The 24,991-nt window shown below is 38.3% G+C and overlaps 1 protein-coding gene across 5 annotated transcripts in view; it reads left to right on the forward strand.

Annotated features, from left to right (window-relative positions):
- The first annotated feature begins 14,166 nt into the window (after positions 1-14,166).
- Positions 14,167-24,991, forward strand: part of PAM (peptidylglycine alpha-amidating monooxygenase) — a 103,479-nt gene continuing 92,654 nt past the window's right edge. For 2 of the 5 annotated variants that reach the window (XM_075181385.1, XM_075181413.1), the window contains exons 1-4: positions 14,168-14,272; positions 14,872-15,016; positions 15,576-16,063; positions 19,213-19,333. In XM_075181385.1, the coding sequence (XP_075037486.1) occupies positions 15,972-16,063; positions 19,213-19,333 (213 nt within the window). In that variant the 5' untranslated portion in view covers positions 14,168-14,272; positions 14,872-15,016; positions 15,576-15,971. Of the gene's footprint in view, positions 14,273-14,871; positions 15,017-15,575; positions 16,064-19,212; positions 19,334-24,991 lie in introns of all 5 variants that reach the window. The other 3 variants (XM_075181398.1, XM_075181405.1, XM_075181391.1) reach the window with 3 other exon arrangements.

A 24,991-nucleotide genomic window follows, 5' to 3' on the forward strand; every position in this document is an offset into this window, starting at 1 on the left:
GATGCTACTCCAGTGTTTAAATCTTCCTTTTATCTCTCTCTCTCTCTCTCTCTCTCTCTCTCTCCTCTCCTCTCTCTCTCTCTCTCTCTCTCCATAAGAAAAAACATTAATGTCTTTGTGACTGGATCACTTATAAATAATTTATTGTATAAATTTGATTAAATTTATAGCGCAGTGCGCAAATTTATATAGTTGCAAATGTACTGATTTTTTATACTGTGTATTAGATATGTACGGATTTCTGAGGTTTTGATTTCTGATGCAGTAGACACTTGTTTGAGGAAATCTGTTGTGTAGCTTCAAGAGGAAATCCTCAATAAGGCTAATTAGACTTTTTTCATGTGAAGTGGCAAACACTTGCTTTAGCCTGTATAAACAGCAGGGGGCCTCCTTCTTTCTTTCCTCTGTGGCTTTTCTTCCTGTATTTAATCTGTCTGAATAATGTAGATTCAGGATACAAGTAATTTAGGATATTACAGATTGCAGTGAATTCTGTAAATTAAATTGTGCTAAATGCAAGTTTATAGAATATTACATCCTGAATGGTAAACATTCAATGTAAAAAGGTGTTAAACCCCTTCAGGTTGATTTATGTGCAGGCTGCATGAAGCATCCTGGATTGTTTAAAGGGGCAGGAGGCTGGATTACTTTCTGCCAGGGTATGTGTGTAAATTTGTATAAAAAGGAGCACTGTTTGACCATGTAGTATCATTACACCATCTGTACCGTTTGAAGATCACTAGTACCATAAACTATCGTAACTGTTCTTATTAGGACACTTGAGCTTATAAAACATCACTGCTTCAAGATCCTGCTTTGACGCCTACTTACCTGTGGCAATTCCTGTGACATACAGATTAGACCAATCTAATCTGTTATCCAGCCATTCTGAGGTTGGGACCCAGCCAGTGGCAAGCTGGGCTGGGGGGCTAGGGGGATCGGCCCCCTGGGCCGATCACATAGTGAGCTACCGGATTTTTTTCCCTTTAAAATGTTCCTAATAGTTTGCTGAGTCGAGTCTTGCCCCCTGGGCTAAAATTTGCCAGCCCTCCCCTGGATCCAGCATTCCATTATCAACGCTCTGCCCGCTACCTTGCAGCTCTGGTCAGTGGGAGGTGAACCATCCACAGCAACCGTGAGTTAAAGGAGGAGTTCAGGGGTACCAGCCCAGGTGCCCAGCAAGGGGGTACACCAGCAGTGAGTTACCCAGAAGGAAGCGGTTCTAGGCGCAGGTGAAGAAGCCTAGTGGTGGCAACAGTCCCCTCCTACTGCGGTTAGAGGAGCACAATTTGAGATAAAGAAAGGTGATCGTGGCAAGGCAAGCCCAGATGGCCCCCAGCAACAATGGACAAGGTGGCATAGGAGGTCTATCCTGTTACAGTCTTTATTTATTTATTTGGGCTTCATGCTCAGGTGTCTTTGGACGGCTCGTGGATGCCCATCTTCCACCCTTGATTCGGCCATTACTACGTACTGAGGTAGCGGGCAATGACGGGTTTGGGGTAGTACTGACGGTGCAGCCAACTGATGATGAGGGCAACGATAGCCGGGATATAATTGGCCACACACAGACTCTAAATTACTGGAAAGTTAGATTATTTAGTCCGGTGTTCAATTAGATAAGGCTGGAATTTATCCTTTTCCAGGTGGTAGACATTCTTTTTTGGATGTCTTGTATATTGCGCAAACACCTGAAGTCTTTGGATAGCTGGAGCTGAATACCTCTCAGGGAGTCCTGGTGGAATGACACCAAATTTTCTTGTAGCCTGCTAACCTGCTGAATGGATTCATCCAAATTCGGTACTGCTGCAGGTTGAGGTTGGCTGGGTGTAGAAGTTGGTGGACATGTTGGTGCAGCCCGCATAGACTCCTCAACTTTGGGGAATCTAGACACGGTTTCCAAGGTTTTATATACTCCTCAGTTGTATATACTTCTTAGATGCAACTTGGGGTGTATCTGCTTGTGGTGTGTTCACATACGCCTCCCTTGCATCTTGTGGTGTTCCTTAGCAAAAAGAAAATAAAAAATAAACATTAAAAACTGTTATTAGGACAAAAGCAGGTACAGGTGTTTTTTATTACAGGCAAATGTTTAATAGCATCCAACCCCACTAAAACATAGATGGATTTACCTTCTTATCCTCCTGGATTTTAAAGGTTTGATACATTTTCAAGGTTGGAACAATTTTAAAGGTTTGAACAATTTTAAAGGTTTGATATTAATATATTTTTTCTGTGCAAAAAAAGAGCCCCTCCCCCCACACCACACACACACACATACACACACACTTTATTTAAAAATGTTCTGGATTCTGTTTTAAATGTGCAGAACAATAAAACATTTATATGCTGCAGAATTACTGTTTGACCATAAAATATAAACATTTGAACCATTATACATTGCCCACCAGCCTTAGGTAGGGACAGAGGTCTGTCCCTGAACCTCACGATAATTACTTCAAGGAGCTGAATTGGGATAAGCTGCCTGAATTCCTACTCATATGACATGTATATAATCTCCAGAGCGGGCCCACCACCATTCCCTGCAGCTATTCTCATCTTCTCTGACATCTTATTCTTCACTATGAGTTTGATGTCAGAGATGTATTTGCTGCAGTTCTCTATTGTGCGTTTTATGAGGCCCACCGCATTAACCGGGTCACATAATTGTGAACACAGCTGCTTCTTATGTGCAAACATGGTCTTGCCAGCTAAACTTCCCAAAATCCGCTCATACAATAAATTGTGTATAAGGTCCCAATTTTCAGCAAAACTGAAGCGCACATTGCACCCTGACTTAACCTTGCCTGCTTCTTCCTTCAGCTCTCCTCACCTCCTAGCTCCTCTCTCCTCCTCTCCACTGTCCCTAGCCTCTTCTCCTCTCCTTCCTCTCACCATCCTGACAGACAAACAACGCACAGGGTCAAGAGAAAACAACAAACAAATACACTCAGAAACCAAGCACAGTGGAATTACAGAAAACAGCAAAAAACAACAATCACCAAAAATAAATTTATAAACACCCAGACAATGAGACAAACAAGGGCAGCTAAAGCAAATAAGACACAAAAAACCCCACAAATCTCACTTTCCACACTCCTCTACACAAAATTACCTCTCTCTTGTACTGTCACCTGCTCTCTCTATGCTCCTGAAACAACTATCAACTTAACTAAGAAAGTAGCCTACATTTTATAATGTTAGTGAGGTCAAAATCTCGCGAGTTTTGCATTTAAAACTTGCAACCAATCAGAAATGAGTATTGGGTTTGAAAATGGCGATTTTACAACTAAACACGGGCTATTTGAGAGTTTCTAAAATCTCTGCAACTCACTCAAGAATGATAGCGATCTGTTATTTGAGCCTACAAATTGCTATTTCATATACGTGGCAACATGGTGGCTCAAATCACCGGTGATCTCTCGCAATTTGCGGAGATTTCAAATCGCTGCAAAAATCTCAACTAGATACATTTACCCCTTGTGAGGGGAATTTTTCAGCTTCAGTCTTATATATCAGGTATTAAAGTGGGTCACTGTGAACATAAGATTGTCTTACATAACAATAACATTCTGTTATCCATCTCTAACCCTTATTTGGCAGCTTAAATGGCAGCTAAATAAATTGCTGTCTGGAATAAAACATATATTTCTAGGAGCCGGTGATTTTGTTTTTCCCAATTTTAAAAAAATATTATTATGCTGCCAGGGTGGCAGAGTGCATTCAGAGACACTCTCTCATTGGATCCCAAGTCTGGGTGGACGTTGAGTAAACCCTCCTCCTGTCTTTAACTACAACAGACATTCTCTGAACTCCTCACAGCACCTAACCTCCAGAAGCCCACAACCATCCGGTGATTGGTCTGTCTCTTGCTGTTTAGACATGATGTAACCAGGTCTTTTCATTAGTCCCTGTGCTTTACTCTCTTATACTGCACTGGCATAGTAAGGATTTCCCTCCTGGTCTTACCTCTATGTTTTTCTACTGGTCAAAAACTGGTGTTATATTTCTCAATTACCTCTGTAGATCAGGGATATTCCTCACATTTGAACAACCTCAGGGGGTAAACGTATTAATTTGTGATTCTAACAAATAACCAATATTTGGCAACTTTAAGATGGCAAAGTGTTTTGTCTTTAAGCACATTGCCATTTTATATTTATGCCGGCAAAGTCGCCGAATATCACCAATTTGCTAGAATTGCAACTTAATACACTTCCCCCCATATGATCTCTATAATTTCACATTTCACCATTACCTGCAAATTAAGCACTTTTAAGAGACCTTTTCTATTAGAGTCTCTGCTTGGCCATTGACCTGTTTGAGCACCACAGCCTGAAATGTTACTCATCTAGAGGTCTCATCTCCTCATCGTATCACTCCATGCTGACCTCTATTGAAATCTCCATACAGTTAAACTGGGAATGAGATTTCAGAGATGATATGCATGAAGAAAATTGATATTTGGGAGGGGGTGGCCAAATTTTCCATCAGTGTCCGCAAATACATATAAACTCCTGTACCTGTTGTACCTACTACCCACTAGACTCTATAACATTTACCGAAACACCTTTCCCTTTACTGGAGAGGTTGTCAAGAATCAGGCTACTTCCTTCATATATGGTGGTCTTACCCAGTCTTGCAGGGATTCTTGTATGAGGACTGTAACCTTATCATGCCCAAAACAGCCACATACATTCCCTTTCAACCTAAATACTTTTTGTTGCTTCTACCTTTCCCAGACCTCCCAAAACATTTTGTAAGCTTATCAGACTTAATTTATGAATGTTCACTTGCCTGATTGGCCACACTGACCCTTCTAATCTAACAACAGTATCAAGATGCCCGAGAGGCTCTACTTCCACACCCTTCTTATTTCCCTCAGCTCACCCTATCTACTGCTCCTATTTCTGTTTTGCCTTTTTTACCTCTTCCTAAAAATAGGCATCAAACTGCTATGAATTATTTTCATTTATTGTATATCTGCACAGCTTTTCAATTGTGATACTATGAATAATTTGTACTAGTAGTACTTAATTTGTATACTAATGCGCAGGATTCACATGTGTTTATCTCATATTGTTTTTCTTGATTGTTAACTTTAATAAAATGTTATTTAAAAGCAACCCCCCCCCCCCATAAAAAATATGTAAAGGTAATACAGGTCACTTAGTGCCTACCAGTGTTAGACACTGCAGCTGTTAGTTTGGCGCCAGCTTGTTCTCTCGGAGCCACTGCCATCTTCTCTGTCACAGCCAGGCAGCAGGGATGCTTCTTGCTGTGCTTCTGTGTTTGGGCAGTCCACAAACCTGGCTCTAATAGTTAATCTTGCACACTAGGGTATGTAACAACCCATCCTACTGGCTGACCTGTCCAATCAGATGTGACTGCATCATCATCATCATCATCATCAATTTATATAGCACCACTAATTCCACATTACTGTACAGAGAACTCACTCATATCAGTCCCTGCCCCATTGGAGCTACAGTGTAAATTCCCTAACACACACACACACACACACACACACACAAAGAGTAGGGTCAATTTGATGGCAGCCATTTAACCTACTAGTATGCCTTTGGAGTGTGGGAGGAAACCAGAGCACCTGGAGGAAACCCATGCAAACACCTGCAGCTTTATACCAAAAAGGATAATTCAATTGTAATTAACTAATTTAACTGCAGTCTATCACCTTGTTTGTACTCTAAACTAAACAACCTAACTGCCAGTTGGCTGGTTACACTTGAAAGTAAAAGTAGGCTGTATGTATTAGTATATAGAGCCTACATCATTATGTATTATTATTTCTACTATTGTAATTATTTATCTCTAAATGCTCAGAAAAAAATGATTGGTACAAAGCTTTCTGCCCACTAGCAGCAGTTAGGTAATGATTTATTTGCCTCTTTAAGCAAGAGAGTGAGAGAATGATTAGAGCCAGAGGTTAATGTTCCCTTGGGGCTCTGTTCAATACATATCCTTAATTAATAAAGGAAACCTCCAAGACCTATTGCATTGAGCAATTAGAGTAGAACTGGTAAATTCCTTGTTCTGAACCATCATCTGGGTTTCAATGGAACAGTACCGCTACATAATATATAAAAAGGCAGAATGTCAAATGTGTTTCTCTTGGCTGCTATATTTGGTAGACTGTTATACACCAATTTTTGATATGCAACCATCAGCAGTTCCTGTGGGTGTTGCAGTGGTTGCAATTTTACCGATCTCTCCAGAATTGTGCTCCATCTAACATATTTAGGAGGATGCAGAGCTACCAAATTGTGGCAGAAGATGAGTGGGACAGGAGAAGACAACGGTGAGGCCACAACCACTGGCTTCCTGCACTCACACACTGTTTCCACCAGCATCTAGCCTAGTGAAGCTAGGTACAGTCAGCAGTGTCCATGTTGGCAGTGTGTGGGAGAGCTGCTTCAGGGGATAAATATCTATAATGTAGCCTGCAAAACAGTAGCAAATAGGATAGATCTCCGAGATCACACAATTGTGCAGCAAAATTTGTCTCATCCCAAGACCTGCCAGGACAATCTGAAAATAACTAGAGGCTGCAATCTTGTCTGTGAGGGGAGATATGCACCACAAAGTTGAATAGAATGCAATGTATTTCCAGCTATTTTACTTCTTACTATTGATTGTCTCATTTAACAAGATATTCTGCGCTACAGAATCTGCTGGCACTATACAAATAAATGATGATGATGATGATAGTCTAGACACATCGAGTCTTCTCCATAACTACACCTGTAAGTGTCATTCATATAATACGTTTGGGGAACTTTTGTGTAGCAAACCCACATTTATTAAAAATCAGGGGGTAAATGTATTAAGTGCCGATTTTTTCAACTTGCCGCTATTTGGCAAGTTTTCAGTGAACATTTAAAGCGGTAATGGCTTTAAAGGCATTGTTTTGCCTTTAAAGCCATTGCTGATTTAAATTTTCATTGCAAAGCCGTCAAATAGCGGCGAGTTGAAAAAAATCGACAATTAATACATTTACCCCCAGGACTGAGCGATCAAATTAGCTTTGTGCTATCTTTCTAGCACCCCAAATGATTTTGAACACCTGTTTCTTTTATTCATTACCACCTTGAGCATTTATGCCTTGGAACAATTATTTTGCTGGACCCATATACACATATCTAATGTTTATTATTAAAAGAATGTTTTCTACTTGAAAGAGGATGTTTAGCTCAGTTACTTTAAGCACAAATTTATCCATTGGAAAATCACACTCTCACAGTGCTATCCTCCTCTACACTGACTTTGATTTATCCACAAGTGATTCATGCTGACGTGTACATAAAAATAATCAGCAATACCACTGTTGTCCCAGGATATACAATTAACTTGACTTTCATCAGGCTTGTTAAAAAGTTTATATTGTGATACATTTCTCTGATTTAATCCTAAAAGATACATTTTGTAAATTCAGTCTTTAATGCTATTGATCTGCTGCACTAGGTCTTGTAATTAAAATATACCATGGGACTTCCCAATCAGGCCTGTATTGTCTCTGCAATCTGATGGGGTAAGGAAGAGACCATATCACTCACACAGAGTTGCATTGGGAAGCTGATCCAATGATAAATAATCGACAGAGAGTAGATATTATTCAACACAAAAGGAGCCTGATTTTTGGGTCACGCCACAATCAATAATTCTGCAGACTTCTGTAAGATCTATCATATTAGATGGGTAGAGAATACAAGATCTGGTATTATAATTCCTGGATTAGTCTATTCCCAGGACAGAGGGTCTAAGTACTAACTTAATTTTTACAAATAGGGATCTCAATGTAGCATTCACTTAATATGTTTGATTTTTCTTAACTATTTTATGTAAAGTTGTTTTTAAATTATACAATATAGTTTTCATTTCCTTCACCATTTCCTTCTAAGAACTAGGTGGAATAACGAATTTGTTTTTCACATGTTCGTGAAATGGATATTTAGATAGTAGCAGAATGGGTAACACTGAAGAAACTTCTGCTCAATCCCATATACAGAGGAGTACACCACCCATACCTGAATAACCCCAGCTTCCCATCTCAAGCGGAAATAAATACTCCTGTGATAATATAGCCTCTTATTATACCATCAACGGCCGAAATGGCAAAATAAACATTTGTGGGCATGAAGCGGGAGAATGACCCGCTTTCCCGGGAGTCCTAACCGGAATTTAGGAATCTCCTGGAAATTCCAGGAGAGTGGCCAAGTATGATCTTAATTGTTTGTTTTTTACTTCCATCATTGTTCTTGAAGATTTTGAATGCATATTTCCTGTCTAAATGTAGAAACTGTCTCTGATTTACAGGTCATTTGAATTTCCCAGCATGCTATGTACTCATATGGAAATTAACAAAACATAAATTGCATAACAATCCATAATTAAATAGGAAGAATTACCTATTTAATCCAGTATGTCATAACTGACCCATTTCAGTTCAGTACAATAATCAGTTCAACTATTATTTAATTTATTTCTATAGCACCAATGATATTATGCATCACTGTACAGAGGATATTTAATAACTCATTTCATTCCCTGCCCCATAGAGCCTACAGTCTTACTTTCCTGCCACGCACACACCAGGGTCCATTTTGTCAGAAGCCAATTAACCTGCCAATATGTTTGTTGGAGGAAGCCGGAGCCCCCGGAGGATATGTACACAGTTGAACTGATTGTGTGATATACCAAACAAATAGAACTAGATTTCAGGTGTACGATGTTTTTTTAAATTCAGAGGTAAAATAAAATGTAAACAGTATATTACATAACTTTTGTCATACCAATTGGCCAAATAAGTACATGTACAAAAGGTTATAAAAAGCACCTTTTCTAACATACATGTTCAACTGCAGGCAGTGTAGATGTAAATTACCATAAAAACCAACTTAGTGTATCTAGCTAGAAACATCAGTATAGCATCTAACAATATACAGTGTAGATGTTAAAATATGTTTTGGAGCCAAGAAGTGGTTTTTGGAACCAAGTATTATCAGTCTTTATTTATATAGTGTCAACATATTATAGAGCACAGAGTATGTTTAATCAGTCACATCAGTCTGTATCCACACTAACAAAATCTGTGTTCTCAAAACAATCATTTTGTTTAAAATGCAATAAAGATCAGACTTGGCTGTACCACAATTACATGTGTGTCAAGGGTCATCTGTTGATTCTACTGCATGAGATCATGTTGTTCAGCCTGAATGACTAGACATGATCAGATCTGTGCAACCTGGACTTCTATATATTGATATAGATCCAGTCTTTTGGAGTTTCAACTAAATGACCAGATCTGTTGTGTGGGCAATTTAGCATGAACTAAAAATTAACAAACCTTTCACATTAATTGTAAGCAAATAAACAACTCCCACAGGAGAACAGGGCAAGTCCTTTCACATGCACAAAGCAGGGGAAACCAGCTATGGTCTATCGCTGGAACACTGCTGCTCTAACATTGTCTGCTATGGAGGGTCACCCTGCAGTGATAATGGGACCAGCTCCAAAGCCCACATGGGTCAGGTTTTTCCAACAGTATGGATTGTAAGCTTGCAAGCAGGGCTGTCTTACCTGTCTGTCTGTAGTACCCAAACTCTTTATTACTGCATTTATTTCCAATTGTAATGTGCTAAGGAATATGCTGGTGCTAACTAATAATAATAATAATTGTAGGGAAACAAGGTATTAATATCACCTCAACCTGTCAGCACCTCGTTTCTCACAAACTGTGGACTATAAAGACATATGTTTCTAGCCCTCTGGTTCTCCATATTTGTTAGTCATATTTAAGTTTGTATTAATTCTATTTTGAAAGTAGTTAAAATGTCTGCCTGCATGGTTTGTTAACTTGCAGACTAGTCCCTTGTCTCAGCTTAGGTAAAAGGATTATTGTCCACCAGTCCTGTATGAATGTACATCACACCAGGGGGTCTCTTGTCTTTGTTTAGATGTGGGTCTGTGTGTGCTAGCATAGGGAAAAGGCCCACAGACAGAGCTCTATGTTTAATTACAGAGGACTGCATTGTATATTTAAATGTAAATGTGTCTAAATTGTGATCTCTCCTGTTTAAACAAACTCTGCTGTATAACTACAGAACAATAACTGTCCCTACTTAAATCAGGAGTGACTCATCTGCTATCTCTTTGTCTGCATGTTTACACGTGAAAAGGTAAACACAAAAAAGGACCAATCAGGCAGGTCCTTAAACTCCTAAGAAGGTAATTTTTGCCTTTAAAAAACAGCTCCAGAGAACAGCAAATTGGCATTCACTACCAACTGATAGCTGAAGTCATGCTGTCATTGAGATATAGGTCTCTGCCCCTGACAGGAAAGGGACAATTGATCCCTGGAGTACTGCCGTTGCCCTGACATACCTCTCCAGGTTTTGGGAAGCTGTGTGTCCGCCAAAAGCAGAGTGACAGTGACGGAGGACTGCTACCTTTGCTGGTAGCCTTAAAGGAGAGAGGGGGAGAAGCTTGGATTTATAGACAGCAGTCCCTGAAAGTGACAAGGAACCTGGTGAGGTGTTTTCATTATAACCTGTATGTTGTTTTTGCCAGACTGTAGTGTTATTTGTTGCAAGTTATTATTTAAATATGTTTATTGCTGTTTTGTGCTACCATTTTGTGATATAAATTTTTTTTTGTTTTATTTCAGATATTTGCCTGGGTGATTCTGAATCTTGGGGAGGTACTGGGTAGGCCAGCTGTGCGGCGCAGAAAGTTACGTTAAGCCCGGTATCCTCACAATAATAATAATAATAATACAGTTCAAGGGCATTGTGTCCCACTGCTATAGTGAAAACAAGCCCTAGGTTTGTGCAGGGCTAGTGAACCTATCGAGGGGAGTGTGTGAAAAGGGCCTATCCCATATCCCGTGCTTTGAAGTGCTGGGGCTCTTCCCATCACAGCAAGACTATAGAGGCCAGGGTAATTATCGAGATTGGGACCCTGAAATGGTAATTTTGGAGTGGCAGCTTTCCATAAGACCCCTGCCCATCATTCCAAGAGAGTAAAGCAATTAAAAAACCCACAATATTAAAATAAATCTTACTTGAATAAACTCCTCTAGAAACCCTAACCACTATATTTATTTAAGAAAAAATTTTTTTATCGAGGGAATGGTACAAACATCATAGATAATACAATCTATTACAATATAAACCAGCAAGAAAAAAAGGGGGATGAAAGTAGAGGGAGCGAGCTAGTAAGGTACAAGGGTCAGTGCAGTTGGGTAGATAATACATGTTGCCAGATACAATGTAGACAATAGGGTTGTATAAAGCTCCTTAGGTGAAATGGTATGGAGTCCGGTTCTGTTCGGTCAGGGATTCTGAAGAGAGGTTAACCACTATATTAATTATAAAATCTTTTTATAATCATAGTGAAAATGGGCACAAAAATTAAAATCTGCATAAAACAGTGACCAATGTATGGGTTATTTTGGGTTGTTTTTCTTTAAGGGACTTAAATTTATTTATTTTAATTATTGGAACTACAATGGATCAAGAATGAAGAAAAGAATAGTTTTCACATATTTTTGGGTGCCTTCTATTCAACTAAAATATATTTTAAAATTGTCTTTGTGTTTTTTAAATGTATTTACTCTTTTGGAATAATCCTGTAACAGCCCCAGTGCTTTTCAGTATGGTGCTGGTAAATTTTTGGAGAGGAGGTTTTGTGCAGGATACTTCCCCACTTTATAGATGAACTGCAATGGTTTTCACTGTAGCTATTACAGTGATTTAATTTTCTTGAGTCAGTGAACAGGTGCATTCATACAAAGAATGATGTAGTAGACCTGAATGGAGAACACACGGATGGAGTAGAAACAGAGCTACAAAGGTTCATGTGGATTTCTTGTGCTTATACCTATATAATATCCCAGGAGACAGACATTAGAAAGAAAATGCCGCACTGAGCTCAGGTGGAGCAATGGCTTGTGTAGATTTGTCGAAGTCGTATAATTGGATGAACGAAAGTATATTGGTTAATATTGTTTTATTGTGCGATTGCACTCAGTATGCCACGCTACACGTGGTATACTGCGATTGCACGGTAAAAATACGCACGCACACACTCGCATTGCAACATTTAGTTATTTATATAATTCATATTCATATTGGTTCCGTTATACAGTGATTTATGAGCAGATAGTATTTAGTTTATTATTAGTTTATATATTATGATTATATATACACTTTAGTGTTATTTAAGGTTCAGGTTATAGGAAAGGTGTCATGTCTGGTATCATATTAATCCCCTTTTCATCAGCAGTTGACCGGTTCATTCGCCAAAGAGATCGCACATTGCATACTCTAGTTAGTGATGTTAGGGAATAAATACTTAAAGTGATCCTGACTAAGAAATGCTAATAGACTAGTTGAAACTGGAGCCTTGGCTGTAAAAGTGAGAGCACAACCCCTGGAGAGATGACCCCCACCTTTGGATATTTTGGTTTGAACTGGCCTATGACTCTGGACCTTCCTGATACCTGGACCAATAGAAGCAAGCCACATCATCTCCATTGTTCTCACTGTAATACTGAGTGTATATAATATAGCTGTGCTCCTACTGGCTTCAGTCATTCTCTGACCACAGTATTCTGGAGTGAAATAGTGTTCACTGGTACCCGTGGGAGCGCAGCTAGCGCAAGCAAAGGCAGCAGTATGTATTTATCTTTTGGTATTGGCTGTGCTGTATTATAATCATGTATTGAATTGTTAAATTTTGCATCTACTACAATAAATTACTTTGTGCTTCGGAAACACAATACAATCGCTTATGCAATGCTTATTTGAAAACGATAGCATTACTTTGATAGATTCAACAGGATCAGTTTTGAATCTAGTTTGTTGATACATATCAGAGCCCTAAATTAACTCTGCAACATCACGCATCCCAAAATGCCCTGACTATGCCATTAGAGGCTCCTACATGTCTTCAGAGCACCACAAGTCCTCAGAACCAACATGTACTCCAAATCGCCCCTCCCTTACTCCCACGCAGAGATCCCCACATGTCCTTACTCACTGGTTAATCTAGTAATAAAAATAGTTACCTTTAGTCTAGAGCCAGCAGTGGAAGGAGGGTGGCCAAAAGGTGCAGAAAATACTACACTAGGGTGTTATTTGTTGCAGAAAATACTGCAATAAGCTGTTATTTGTTATTTCCCAGCCCTACCCACTTTCAATCTTTTAAAGAATTGGGAATATGAATGCAGTTGGGTTCACCACTGAAGATCTATTAATATTGGGGTATATATTTGAGGCTGTATTAACTGCATGAAATAAACTAAAACTATGGCAAAAGCACAGAAAGCGTGCTATTTTCTTATATTAGACAGTTTTTCTATATGTAATGCCTATAAATTAAAAAAACAAATATTCCAATATGGTACATAAACAAAATTACAACTGTCTTGGAAAAAACAATAAAACAATAATAAGTTCAATTGCATAGACATAAAATATATATAAAGTAATACATTTAAAATGTAGATACTATATATATCCTTTTGCCATAATATGCATGCTTTGTTTTATGCCTTAATATATGATGCAATAAGAGTATCCATTTCGGCCATTCTGTACATGATATGTACTTCGGACTATTTGCTGAACCCTATGCAAATTTAAACTTTGTGCAGCGCCCTTTGGATGCTGTACAAATTTAACATGCACCAATTTGTAAACGTTAGCATTAGAATGTCTGTAGAAAAATATACTAAAAAATAGCAAACACATTTTATTGAGATAAGTATTTTTTTTACATTTGTAATAAACTACACATATATGTTAGCTAAAGAACAAAATAGTTAAATAAAATGATGGGTCCACAATATATGTTCTGTCCTTTTCAGCCTATGTAAACCAAGTAACATCATTCCAATATTTGTATAATATTACTGGCTACATAAACATTATAAGACATTGTAACAATCAGCTTGTTTATGGAGATATGAACTACATTTCTACTTAACAGGTTAATAAACCAATTTTACAGTCTCTGTGTGGTCTGTTGGACAGAATATGGCAGTTCCAAATGCTGACTACATTCTTTAATAAAGTTTTCAGCACTTTGAAAAATGTTTTTTTTCTCTCGCAAGTGGGTCTGGGAGTTGTAGTTTTTTCTCTCTGTACAGATTCCTTGCCTAAATGCACGTAGACCAGCAGCCAGAAGAAAATCAGGTCAAGCGTGGGGACCAAGCGGGTCCTGGTGCTGGTGAAGGCGCAGTCTGTGCGAGGTGAGCGGGCACCGGGGTCTCCTTTGCAGACTATCCTGGGGGAAATGGGGTCAGTGGTGCAGGCACTAGGTGGTGAGTTGCTGTGTGTGTGGTGTCCTGTAATTGTAAAAGTTCCAGCGACCAGAGGCACCGCTCCTTAAAGCAGTCTCCTGTCAGTCACTGGCATAGATTTCCAGCACGTTGACATTAGTTTCTTGCTACTAGGGTATTAATGTGCTCAATTAAACCACCAGTCTCTTGAAGGGTTTGTCATTCTTTGCTAATGGGTGTGCTTACCTCTTTATTTACTTGAGGTTACTGGCAGTACTCTGTGTATGTGTGTATATATATATTTTGGCAGCGGTAGCCTAGTGTTTCAGGTAGATCTTGCACGATCCCAATTCTCTGCATGTAGCAGCTCACTGCAATCATTTGGTGTACTGGAAGCTACAAGGAGTATCTAGTAGTCCTCTCTCCACTGTTGGAATAACAACATTTGTGTCTTAATTTGTGTTTTTTTAGAGATGTAGATTTTTGTAAATATTGCAATCACTAAAGGTACGTGAGGAGAGTCACAGCATATGGTTTGTTTTTGTCTTTTCCTTTATCCTTCCTGTCAGTGATCAGATTGGTCATGTCACAGGTCTCCCCAACGTCATCACAAAATAATGGTGGGAGTTTCTCCGTCCGTCTGTAGATCCACCCATTCCCAGTTAGTATTTGTTGAAGAAGCCAGGAGAGGATATGAGGAGTGGGAGATAGGAGGTGAGTGTTTTGGATATCCTTTTTTTAAGGATTGTACATGACACTAGTGGCATTGCCCCCTTTTACACTGTCCAGATCCACTCTGTCCCCCTCTACATTATATTTACATGTACATATCTAAATGAAAATGTTGTTTATTTATTGTAAAACCCTCTCTGTGATAAAGTATGCTTAGATTGCAAGCCCTTGGGTTCATTCATGATGCCTCTGTATTAATATATTGTCTGACTGCCTCCACTCTCTTTTCATAGTCTGTTTTGTGAGCATGTGTATCACAGTTGAGGGTAGTATACTAATAAATATTCCCATAAGACATGTAACTTAGCTGTAATTGTGAAGAATGAGATGTTGCAATGCTGTGAGACAGACAACTCTATCATGGTGTAGCTTGGCTGAAGCCAAGGCTATGTGAGTGAAAAGAGATAGCAGCGTGTAGTTTGTTAATGGGGTTGGGCTTAGGGTTCTCAAAGAACAAATGTATTATGGAACGTCAGCAGGGATTTGCTGAGGACTAATGGTGTAATATGTTAGTCATCCATTATGTGCCCTCTCTTCGCAGGCTCTCAATGAAGACTGATGCTGGTGTTTGCATTATGTCACTCAAAGGGCTGTGCAATCGTGGGTGATCAGCAGAGCAGCAGGGTGCAAGCCCCTGGAGGTGACTAGCATTAAACTTCAACAGTCTGACATTTATCTTCACTTGGCTCAAGTGCTGACTTTTACTTCAAGGAAACAACACGGAGCATAATGAATATTTTGGGATAATCGAAGACCACTGTATCATCCACCTCGGCGTTCTTACCTTCCCGAGGAGACGGATGAGCTGTCATTTCTTCTAGGACACCTGAAGGGCTATCACTGATGGAATAGTGGATTGATACAGATTTCTTCTTACCAGGATTGAGACACAGCCTTTAGTTTGCTCCTGTAATAAGAGCAGGTCAGCGTGGTGGACATGGCCAGCCTTATTAGCAGTTTCATCACACTATTTCTTATTTTGCAAGACAGCTGTTACTGTTTCAGGAGCCCCCTCTCAGTATTCAAAAGGTGGGTATCACTTTGTCACAGTCTATATAATGTACATTATTCAATTATACAATAAATCATGTGTGTATTCCAAAAATAAGTAAGTTACCTTAGTTCAGTACATACTTTAACATGTAATTACTGCATTGTATCTTTTTGCCCTGTTACTATTTTATACATAATGGTTTTTAGATTGTAGTTATTATATTAAACATATTAGTTTCAAGAGTTATTTTTTATTTTATTTTATTTTCTGCTAAAATGTCTTTACATCTCTTTGTTTGCACCATATGGGTTACATAGCATAGTCTATTATGTTCAAACATAGATATGTGTGCTTTTATAATCCTACCTATCTAATTCCTTTAAAGTAGACATTTGTTAAAATGTTGCTTTCCCAGCATGTACGGCACATTTTTGTCTTGTGTCATCATCCCTTAAAATAAAATCAGCCATATGATACCAAGAATGTTGTATTTAAATCTGAACTACATTCACTCTGAAATTCTAAATGCATCTATCTCCATAATGATAATATTAAATATTTATGCATGCATATACAATTCACCACAGTGCCCAGAATATTTCTCTCCTCTTCCTATCGTAAATGTTCTCCCGCTTCAAATATTCATTCACAGCTTTGTTTGAGACACCCCCTTTGCTTCTCAAACTGTCAACAGACAATGCAATATTTTCTTGTAAATCCATCCCCCTTGACGATTCCTCATGAGCACAAGAAGTGAGAAAATTTGATGGGAGATAAGAACCACCATATAGTCTATTCCTTTTTTTTTTTTTAAAACCTTGGTTATTATTTGACCATTAGGGGGGTATTCAAATAGCTTGCAATCCGCCTTACCGCACATTTACGCGTTTTAGCGCATATGTTAAATTGGCGCTATTCCACTGCACTATTTTACCGCGTTAGTGTCCCAAAAAAAAATGGTGTTTTCTCTGGCTTAGAATAACCCGATGTCTATCACAAGCCAAAAAATTGCATCCAAGAAAAAGTTTGGTTGGGTTTTCTTTCTGGATATTTGTTTCTGACACATACTGCCACAAATGGTAGAATTCCCAGTAAATATCTGCGAAAACCTCAATATGTTTTTTTTAATGCCACAGAGACGTATAAGATTTCTGTACCTCTGCCCAGGGGAAATGCACAAACCAATTTATCTGTAATGTAGATAAACAGTAGATTTAATTGTTTAACGCACAGATCAATCCTAATTTATTAACCACATAACTTGTAATATACTGTTTTATGTCAGTTGAGTCTCTTTCTTCCTACTGCTAATGTCATTGGAATTGCTGTTCTTTTTCCGGTGTAGATTTGAGATGTTAAATTGGAACAGCTGTTGCACAGAGCAGTTTGCCTCCACATTTGTTACCATATGCATTTACCTTTTGTTTCATGTTTTTTGGCAGGTGTACTATAAAAAAAAAGGCACTAAAGCCAAATGCGTGCTGCTTTTTGTGTGTGTTTTAATTAAAGGTATTAATCAGAGTTTTAAATAGATTTTTAGGCTTGTTGAGTACTTTCCACCCTAAACAACGAAGACCAGATAAAATATAAAACTATGGCTCATTTATTTTATTTATTTATTTTGGGCTAAGTGGAGTATGTCAGTATAATACCAAAATTGTTTTAAGTAGATTTTAAATGCTGTCAGGTTGCCATGATTGAGTTTGATTTAACAATATAAAGATGTTTTATGATTTAAAACCTGAAGATAAATAAATATACATAAGTAAATGGGGTTATGACAGAATCCTTTGCCCTGATTGTCTAAAACATTACAGCAGTGGAGGGGGAGTTTTTTACAAAATGTAATGCTGTCCAAAGTTAATAAACAACATCATATTTATTGGATAGTTCATATAATTTAATCATATGACCATTAATAATTTTATTAACATGTTACAAATTGCCTGCTGTAATCTTTCTATAATGACCTGTATGGAAACCTCCTCCTACGCTGACTCCCCCTTCCTCCCTCTGCTTAAACCAGAAAATAAACGTAATGAACAAATGTTAGATCAATAGCGACATGTCCATTGATGACCTGTTGCTATAAAATTAACTTGTGGGATTTATTTTTATTAAAAAGGTAAGATTTAAAGCATAATTTACACTATTTCACTTCAGATGATATTTGCAAACATTAAGCAACATCAAAAGAGGAAACACATTTAATGGTTTGATGTCACCACCACTGCTGTAATAACATGACAGAAATAACCAGTTTTAACTTGTCTTTTCTGTCAGGAAAGACCAATAACTAAGGTATGTCTGGGTGACACGTAGCGACCATATTAACCTCACTCAGAATTGGTCATTGTTCCACGATACAGCCGGCCCCACACTTGGACATCTCAGACAATTGGGCAAATGTTGCTGTGTGTCTGTGTGTGTGTGTGTCTGTGTGTGTGTGCAGCCTGAAAACAAGCACAATGTCTGATAAAAGTGTTGTCAGGCATATTCACAAATGCTGTTGGAAGATGTCCGCTCTTGGCCTGTGGTCATCGACTGATTACACTAACAACCACTCCTTAGGTTCTACATCTTGCCACTTGTAGCAGGACCAGTACTTGTGTGCCCACAAAAAAAAACGTAGCAGTAAATGTATCAAGCTGCGAGCTTCTGGCAAGTTTGAAAAGTGGAAATGTTGCCTACAGCAACCAATCAGATTCTAGCTGTCATTTATTTAGTTTATTCTACAAAATGATAGCTAGACTCGGATTGGTTGCGATAGGCAACAGCTCCACTTTTCAAACCCGCCGAAAACTCGCAGAATGATAAATTTACCCCTTAGTTTTGGACTAGAAAGATAGATGTGTTTGTTAAGATGGCTGCTTACAGATGTTCGGTAGTTTATTTACAAACAACAAGCCAACTTAAAGTCCAAATTAAATTCTACGGAGAGTGGAAAAAACAGATGGCTTGTGGCTGCAATTCAGATGTGTATACTTACATTGGACAACCGCACAAATGGTGACCTGATGTTAGAATCCAATGGGTCTAATCATGTTTGTCTAAATTGAACACTGCCCTAGTTATTTGGTGCTTGGGCATAATGACTGGGTCTGTACATAGTGTTTCACAATAAATAACTTCCATTTGCATTGATAACACCAAAAACAATTTATAATAGATTTTCTTTCAAAAGGTTTCAGGAACCAACCAGTGTTCACTCAAATGGATGTTCAGGACCAGCAAGACCTGTTTCTTCAACAGACTCCTTGGACTACACTCTGGATATACGAATGCCAGGGGTAACGCCTACAGAGGTGAGTAGGATATGCCGCTTATCTATAGCAGTGATCTGAAGCCTGTGGCTCCTGTTGGTAAATGTCCATTATTCTAAGGGAAGTCAACTGAGTTGCGATTCAGCAAAAGCTGGAGAGTTGCAGTTTATAGACCAGGCCTGGCCAACCTGTGGCTCTCCAGGTGTTGTGAAACTTCAGGCCCCAGCATGCTTTGTCAGCAGATCGCTAGGTGACAGGTTGCAGGGCATACTGGGACTTGTAGTTTCACAACACCTGGAGTAGCACAGAGTCGTGTGTTTTTTATAATTTTTTTTGCTTTCTCATCTTTTTGGAAGACCTAGTAATTAAAACTTAATGGATACACTTTTATCTTTTTAACCCTTGTGTACTCTGAAAGAGGTAAATTGTTTTAGAAGCAGCTGAGCAGGAAGCAGATACAAGTATATCACTATTAAATATTACTATCCCTATAAAGGGCTGCGGAGGCTGGGAAGGAAGAAGTCTGTTGTTGTCATGCTGCAGTAGGTGATGACTCATTGTTGCAGATGGAGGGTTTTTTTCTATTGTGGAAATAAAAGGGATCCCATTAGTGTGGCAAGAGGGAGAGGAAACTGAAGGCTCGTTTGTGTCCCTGTAGACCTTTAGCTCCCGCACAGTGTAATATATGCAGCACATTATTAGTCTGTTCGCAGGAGCTTCTTTAATTGGACCCCACAATCTTTTCATGCTACACAAGGCATGCAATCCCTTTTGCAAAGATTAAGCGGCACAATAATTCTTTCAAATAGCTGAAATAGAAGCAGACTGAAACTTATTTTCCATGTTGAATTAAAGTGTTTAAAAGAGTTTTATTTATTTTTTATTTATTTTTTTTTGTCTTAACTTTTCAGTTGAATAATTTTTTTGCTGTTGTGTTTATTATTTAGCTTTACTTTTTTATCTGTTGCATGAGGGGACAATATATATGAATGCGCAGGATGGGCCCTTGTTGTAGAGGACAGCAGCTTTGGTGACACTTGAATCACAGTAAAACTTCCATACAAACAGCAAAGGCATGGCACGCTTGGGGCTTGTATTGCTGAAAAATTTTCATATACGTTTATTCAAACAATACTACATTGTACCTTCTCAAGGTAACATGCAATTTAAAACATACTTGTATATGGACTGATATGCTTAAAAGCAGATATATGTAGATGCCATCAAGGTTGGCCAGACAGAGAACCCACTTCCGGAAACAGACCTCATTACCCTGACTACCCCAGCTGCCCAATCACAGCAATGTCTCAGTATAATCCCTTACAGAACAGAGTGGCATCAGCAGTCCAGGTGGGCAGAGCAAGCCGTACACTCGCCAATGTGTGCTTTTGCCGAGCATTATTATTGTTAACATTTGTTTACATAGCGCCAGTATAATCCAAAGCGCTTTACAATTTGGAACAAACACACTAACACAATCTGAATATCAGCATACAGAAATAGGAGTGCCTCATCGTTGATACCACTCTGTTCAATGTGTGATTTTATTTGCTTCTGAACTGTTGGGGTGGGTAAGGGTTATTCGGTCTAATTCAAGAGGTGGGTTATCTCATACTTGCCTACTTTGGGCAAGCTCTTTCTGGGAGAGGGGCGTGGCGCGGCCAAATGCGTCATTTTGGCTTCGCCCGCACGACGAAAATGACGGCTTGTCGCGGGGCCTAAATGACGCGATTCACCGCAAATCGCGTCATTTTGGGACGGCAGCAGCGGGATGCGGGAGATTTGTCAGCTCTCCCGGGAGTCCGTGAGACTGACCCGAATTTCGGGAGCCTCCCGAACGTTCCGGGAGAGTTGGCAAGTATGGGTTATCTATTAGACGGGCACTCTAGCCACACTTGATGGCACCCACCCATTTCTGCTTTTTACAAATATTTTTAATGTATGTTATTTTGTGAAAGGGTCAATGTAGAGCAGAAACAGTGATCTTGAGAGTGTTTGTGTTTTCGCATAATTATAGACACCATAATTTGTTTGTAAGGCAGCTCAAAACTCTGCTGTCTGTATAACATTTCATACAAAAGTAAATTGTACCCCAAAACAGAACAATTATGTGAAAGTTTGATGGAAAAGATGCAGAGGTGAAACACAGGATAGAGAGGGTCCTACTCATGAAAGCTTATATTACAGTATAGAGGGAGAATTATATAACTGAGAATTTATACATCTCTGTGCCAAATTTCTACGTATTCCAGTCCTCTACTGGTGTCCAGGAAATATTGATCTTGGCATAGAGGAACAGGAGATCTGCATGTCATATTTTATTAAATCTGAGTGCAATTGGGTATTTTACTGTTTTTCTCACTGAAGAGAGAAGCCCATGATTGGTACTTATCCATCCAATCACGATACCCACATTGGCCGGCTGTTCGCCTACCTCTGCACTTGAGGGTAGTCAACGTTGTAGAACAACACTCAATTTAGCGTTGGGAACACCAGATTTTCAAATGTTCTTTAGAAATATAATAAATATGTCTAGAAAGCAAATAATTTTAGGATGACCTTTAAAGAGCAATCTAAAAAAATGTGATAAATTTATACATATATATTGTTCTGTGTATGTGTGTGTGTATATATAATCTCTCTCGCTCTTTCTCTCTCTCTCTCTTTTTCTCTTTTATAATTTATTTTTAAATCTGATTTGAAACCTGTTTGGAATATACTTTAAACATAGTTATCTGTTGTGGGATGGGGGGAGTTAATAGCAAAACATTTAATTACATTCTGTCCATATAGTCTGACATTATTTTTTATGCATTAATAATAATCCTCTTATTATATAATGACATATATCAGTGCCATCCATGTTGTTCAGAAATAGGGTCCCACATGGTACCAATGTTCATACGACAGGGCAGATACTTTAAAAAATAATGGAGTTTCACTTAAGCAGAGAGGTGAGGGAATAAAAAAAACACAATCTTTTTAGCCATTAACCAGTCACAGTGGTAGAATCATACTAAATGTTGAATGCAAAGAAGAACAGTAATTGTGATCTCTAAATTTCAATTAGTGTTTTTGATGTGCTTTTAAATAACTACCTAGAAAACTATTCTCTTAAAGTGGCCCCTAGCCAGAGCCCATGCAGCTATTTTTCTCAGAGCTCCTCCCTTTCTCTCGCAGGTCCTGCTGAAAAGAGATTGCTGCTTGTGATTGGTCCTCTCGGTCACACCCTCCCTTTATGCCGCGACCATTTAATGTTGGTTAATAAAATGAATTTGCCGGATCTGTATTACAGAACGAGCGGAGTCTTTGGGGCTCTGGGTAGGGGAAGGGGACCACCTTGCAAAAATATTTTCCTAGGTGGTAATGTAGCTTTAAAAAATTATATGCATATCTCAGACATTTCTTTTTCTTCTCTGAATGTAACGAATTCCCTGGGTACAACCCATTGAGTTATATATTTACAGTATGAGTGTGTATGGGCATATTAACATATCCTAGTTTTGTTTTCATTTGGTATGTTAATGTATTCACATCATATCTATTTTTATAACTCTTGAGGCTGATAACTAAGAAATGTTAGGAGCTGTTCTAGACATGAATGTTTCAGTAACAGGTCCTTATCGTATTGGCTCCTTGTGAGAAAAGCTATGAATGGGAATTAGCTCCCAGCTTGTGAGATATGTGTCTCTTGTGACTGCCAAAATAACAGATCTGGATTAGGTTAATGACAGCAGATACACTTTATGTGAAAGCAGTTTATACTCGTCCAGCACCCTTCATTCAAGGAATATATTGTAAGGAAAATGCTGATCACATTATCTGATTTTGTCAAATTTTCTTCTCCTTTTAGCTCCGTTTGGCATTAAAGGATATTTCCACTTAAGTAAAACATTTTATAACTGGCACCACACAGATTACTCTCCCTTCCCTCCACTTGGCCCCCATCCTGTGTGCTCTTAGGGTCTGTAAAGAACGTTGAAGTTATGTGTCTGACCCTCCTGCCCCCATCATGTCACTATGAGCTACTGACATTCAGAGTCCCAGCACTAGGCACGTTTAGCAGCTCGAAACAGTATTCTCCCAGAGGCAGGACGTGGGGCCATCGTAGCAATACACTGCAAATTGGGAATACCTGAAACATGAGAAAAACGTTGTATAAGAAAGCCTAGTTAATGTGTACCGTATCATAAATATTTTTCATTAAAGATCATCTATGGTGGTGCCTTCAAAACTTTTTCTGTTTTAACGCCGCAATCCTGAAATATGTCAAACTCCTTTACCCCACAGCCTAAGTGTACGTGTACTAACACTGTGAAAAAGAAAAGCCTGAAATATTTTGGTTAATGGCTCAAACTCCACTATAATAGTTTTTCTTTTTTACACTGCTCTAGTTTAAATTGTTAGATTCACCTGATTTCATAATTTAATTAAGTTGGATAAGTAATTTCAAAACAAAACCTCAACTATGAACATCAAGGGGCTTTCAAAGGGACAGTAGATCAAAGCTGTGAAAGAACCAATACATAATGATCTATTGTTATCGTGTGTAGGTGGTTTTTTTTTTTTTTTCATAGTGTTTTTATTATCACAATATGTTCTGGAATTTGTTTACTTTATGTATGATTTACCGAAGTATTGCCTTTTTAACTGGAATTTAGATAATTGCATATTAAAAAGGTTTTTTTTTTAATCGTTAAAATTCATTTTTAACAAAATTTAATTCAGTAAAGGCTAAATTGGTTTAAAAGCGGTTTTGTCCCTTTAAGTTTTATCATGGTATGCGGGGGGTTATATAGACAATAGCAGTGTATTTTAAACTGTAGTGACTTTAAATCCCTTTTAAAAATCTGATTAAAACTATGATTTGTGGTTGCAAAAATAATGCCATTTACTGAGATGTTTTGGCCTCAAATCAGTGAAGTGTAAAAGCTCTAATATGGAGCTTTCATAATAAATTTAACTTTTTTTTATGTAATGCTGTATCAAAAGCAAAAGGTATACTGCTGTATGATGTTGCAGATTGCACTTCTTTTATAGACTGTTCATTGGCACACATTGGGAAGTTCTTTTGTAGAATAATAACCTTGTATGAAACTGTGCGGTTATATCAGCATAACGACAGAACACATCTTGCAAGTAACTCCATCATGAGAAGAAACTGTAATATTTCATGTACAAAATAGTACTTTACTATACTACAGAGTGACAACACAATAACACATTTAGGAACAGCTCCACCTGCAGTCCCTTTGATGTAATCACTCAATCAGATTCTAGTTATCATTTATTTAGTACATTCTACAAAATGACAGCTAGAATCTGATTGGTTGCTATAGGCAACATCTCCACTTTTTCAAACCCGCAGTTTAGTAAATATACCCCTAAGTCTCAATCTGTTGCAGTATCTCAACATATGAAACACTCCGTTTTCTATAGTAGCCCAGACCTGAAGAAGTACAGTGTACACATGAGCCCACAAACCACAATCCACTAAATCTCTTACTAAACATTTATTTCAGTATATAAACTTTTTAAAATGTATTTATTGGTAAGTTAGTTTGACCAAGCACTGTATCATGTGTATGCTCCTAAATGTTTGCTATACTTGATTGAAAATCAATTTGACTGATTTGCATTTTATCATATCTGGACTTATAAGTGTAGTAGCCCAGTTATTCATTGTGATCTGGCTGTTTG

Source organism: Mixophyes fleayi, chromosome 1 (assembly GCF_038048845.1).
Source record: "Mixophyes fleayi isolate aMixFle1 chromosome 1, aMixFle1.hap1, whole genome shotgun sequence".
NCBI classification, from domain to species: domain Eukaryota; kingdom Metazoa; phylum Chordata; class Amphibia; order Anura; family Limnodynastidae; genus Mixophyes; species Mixophyes fleayi.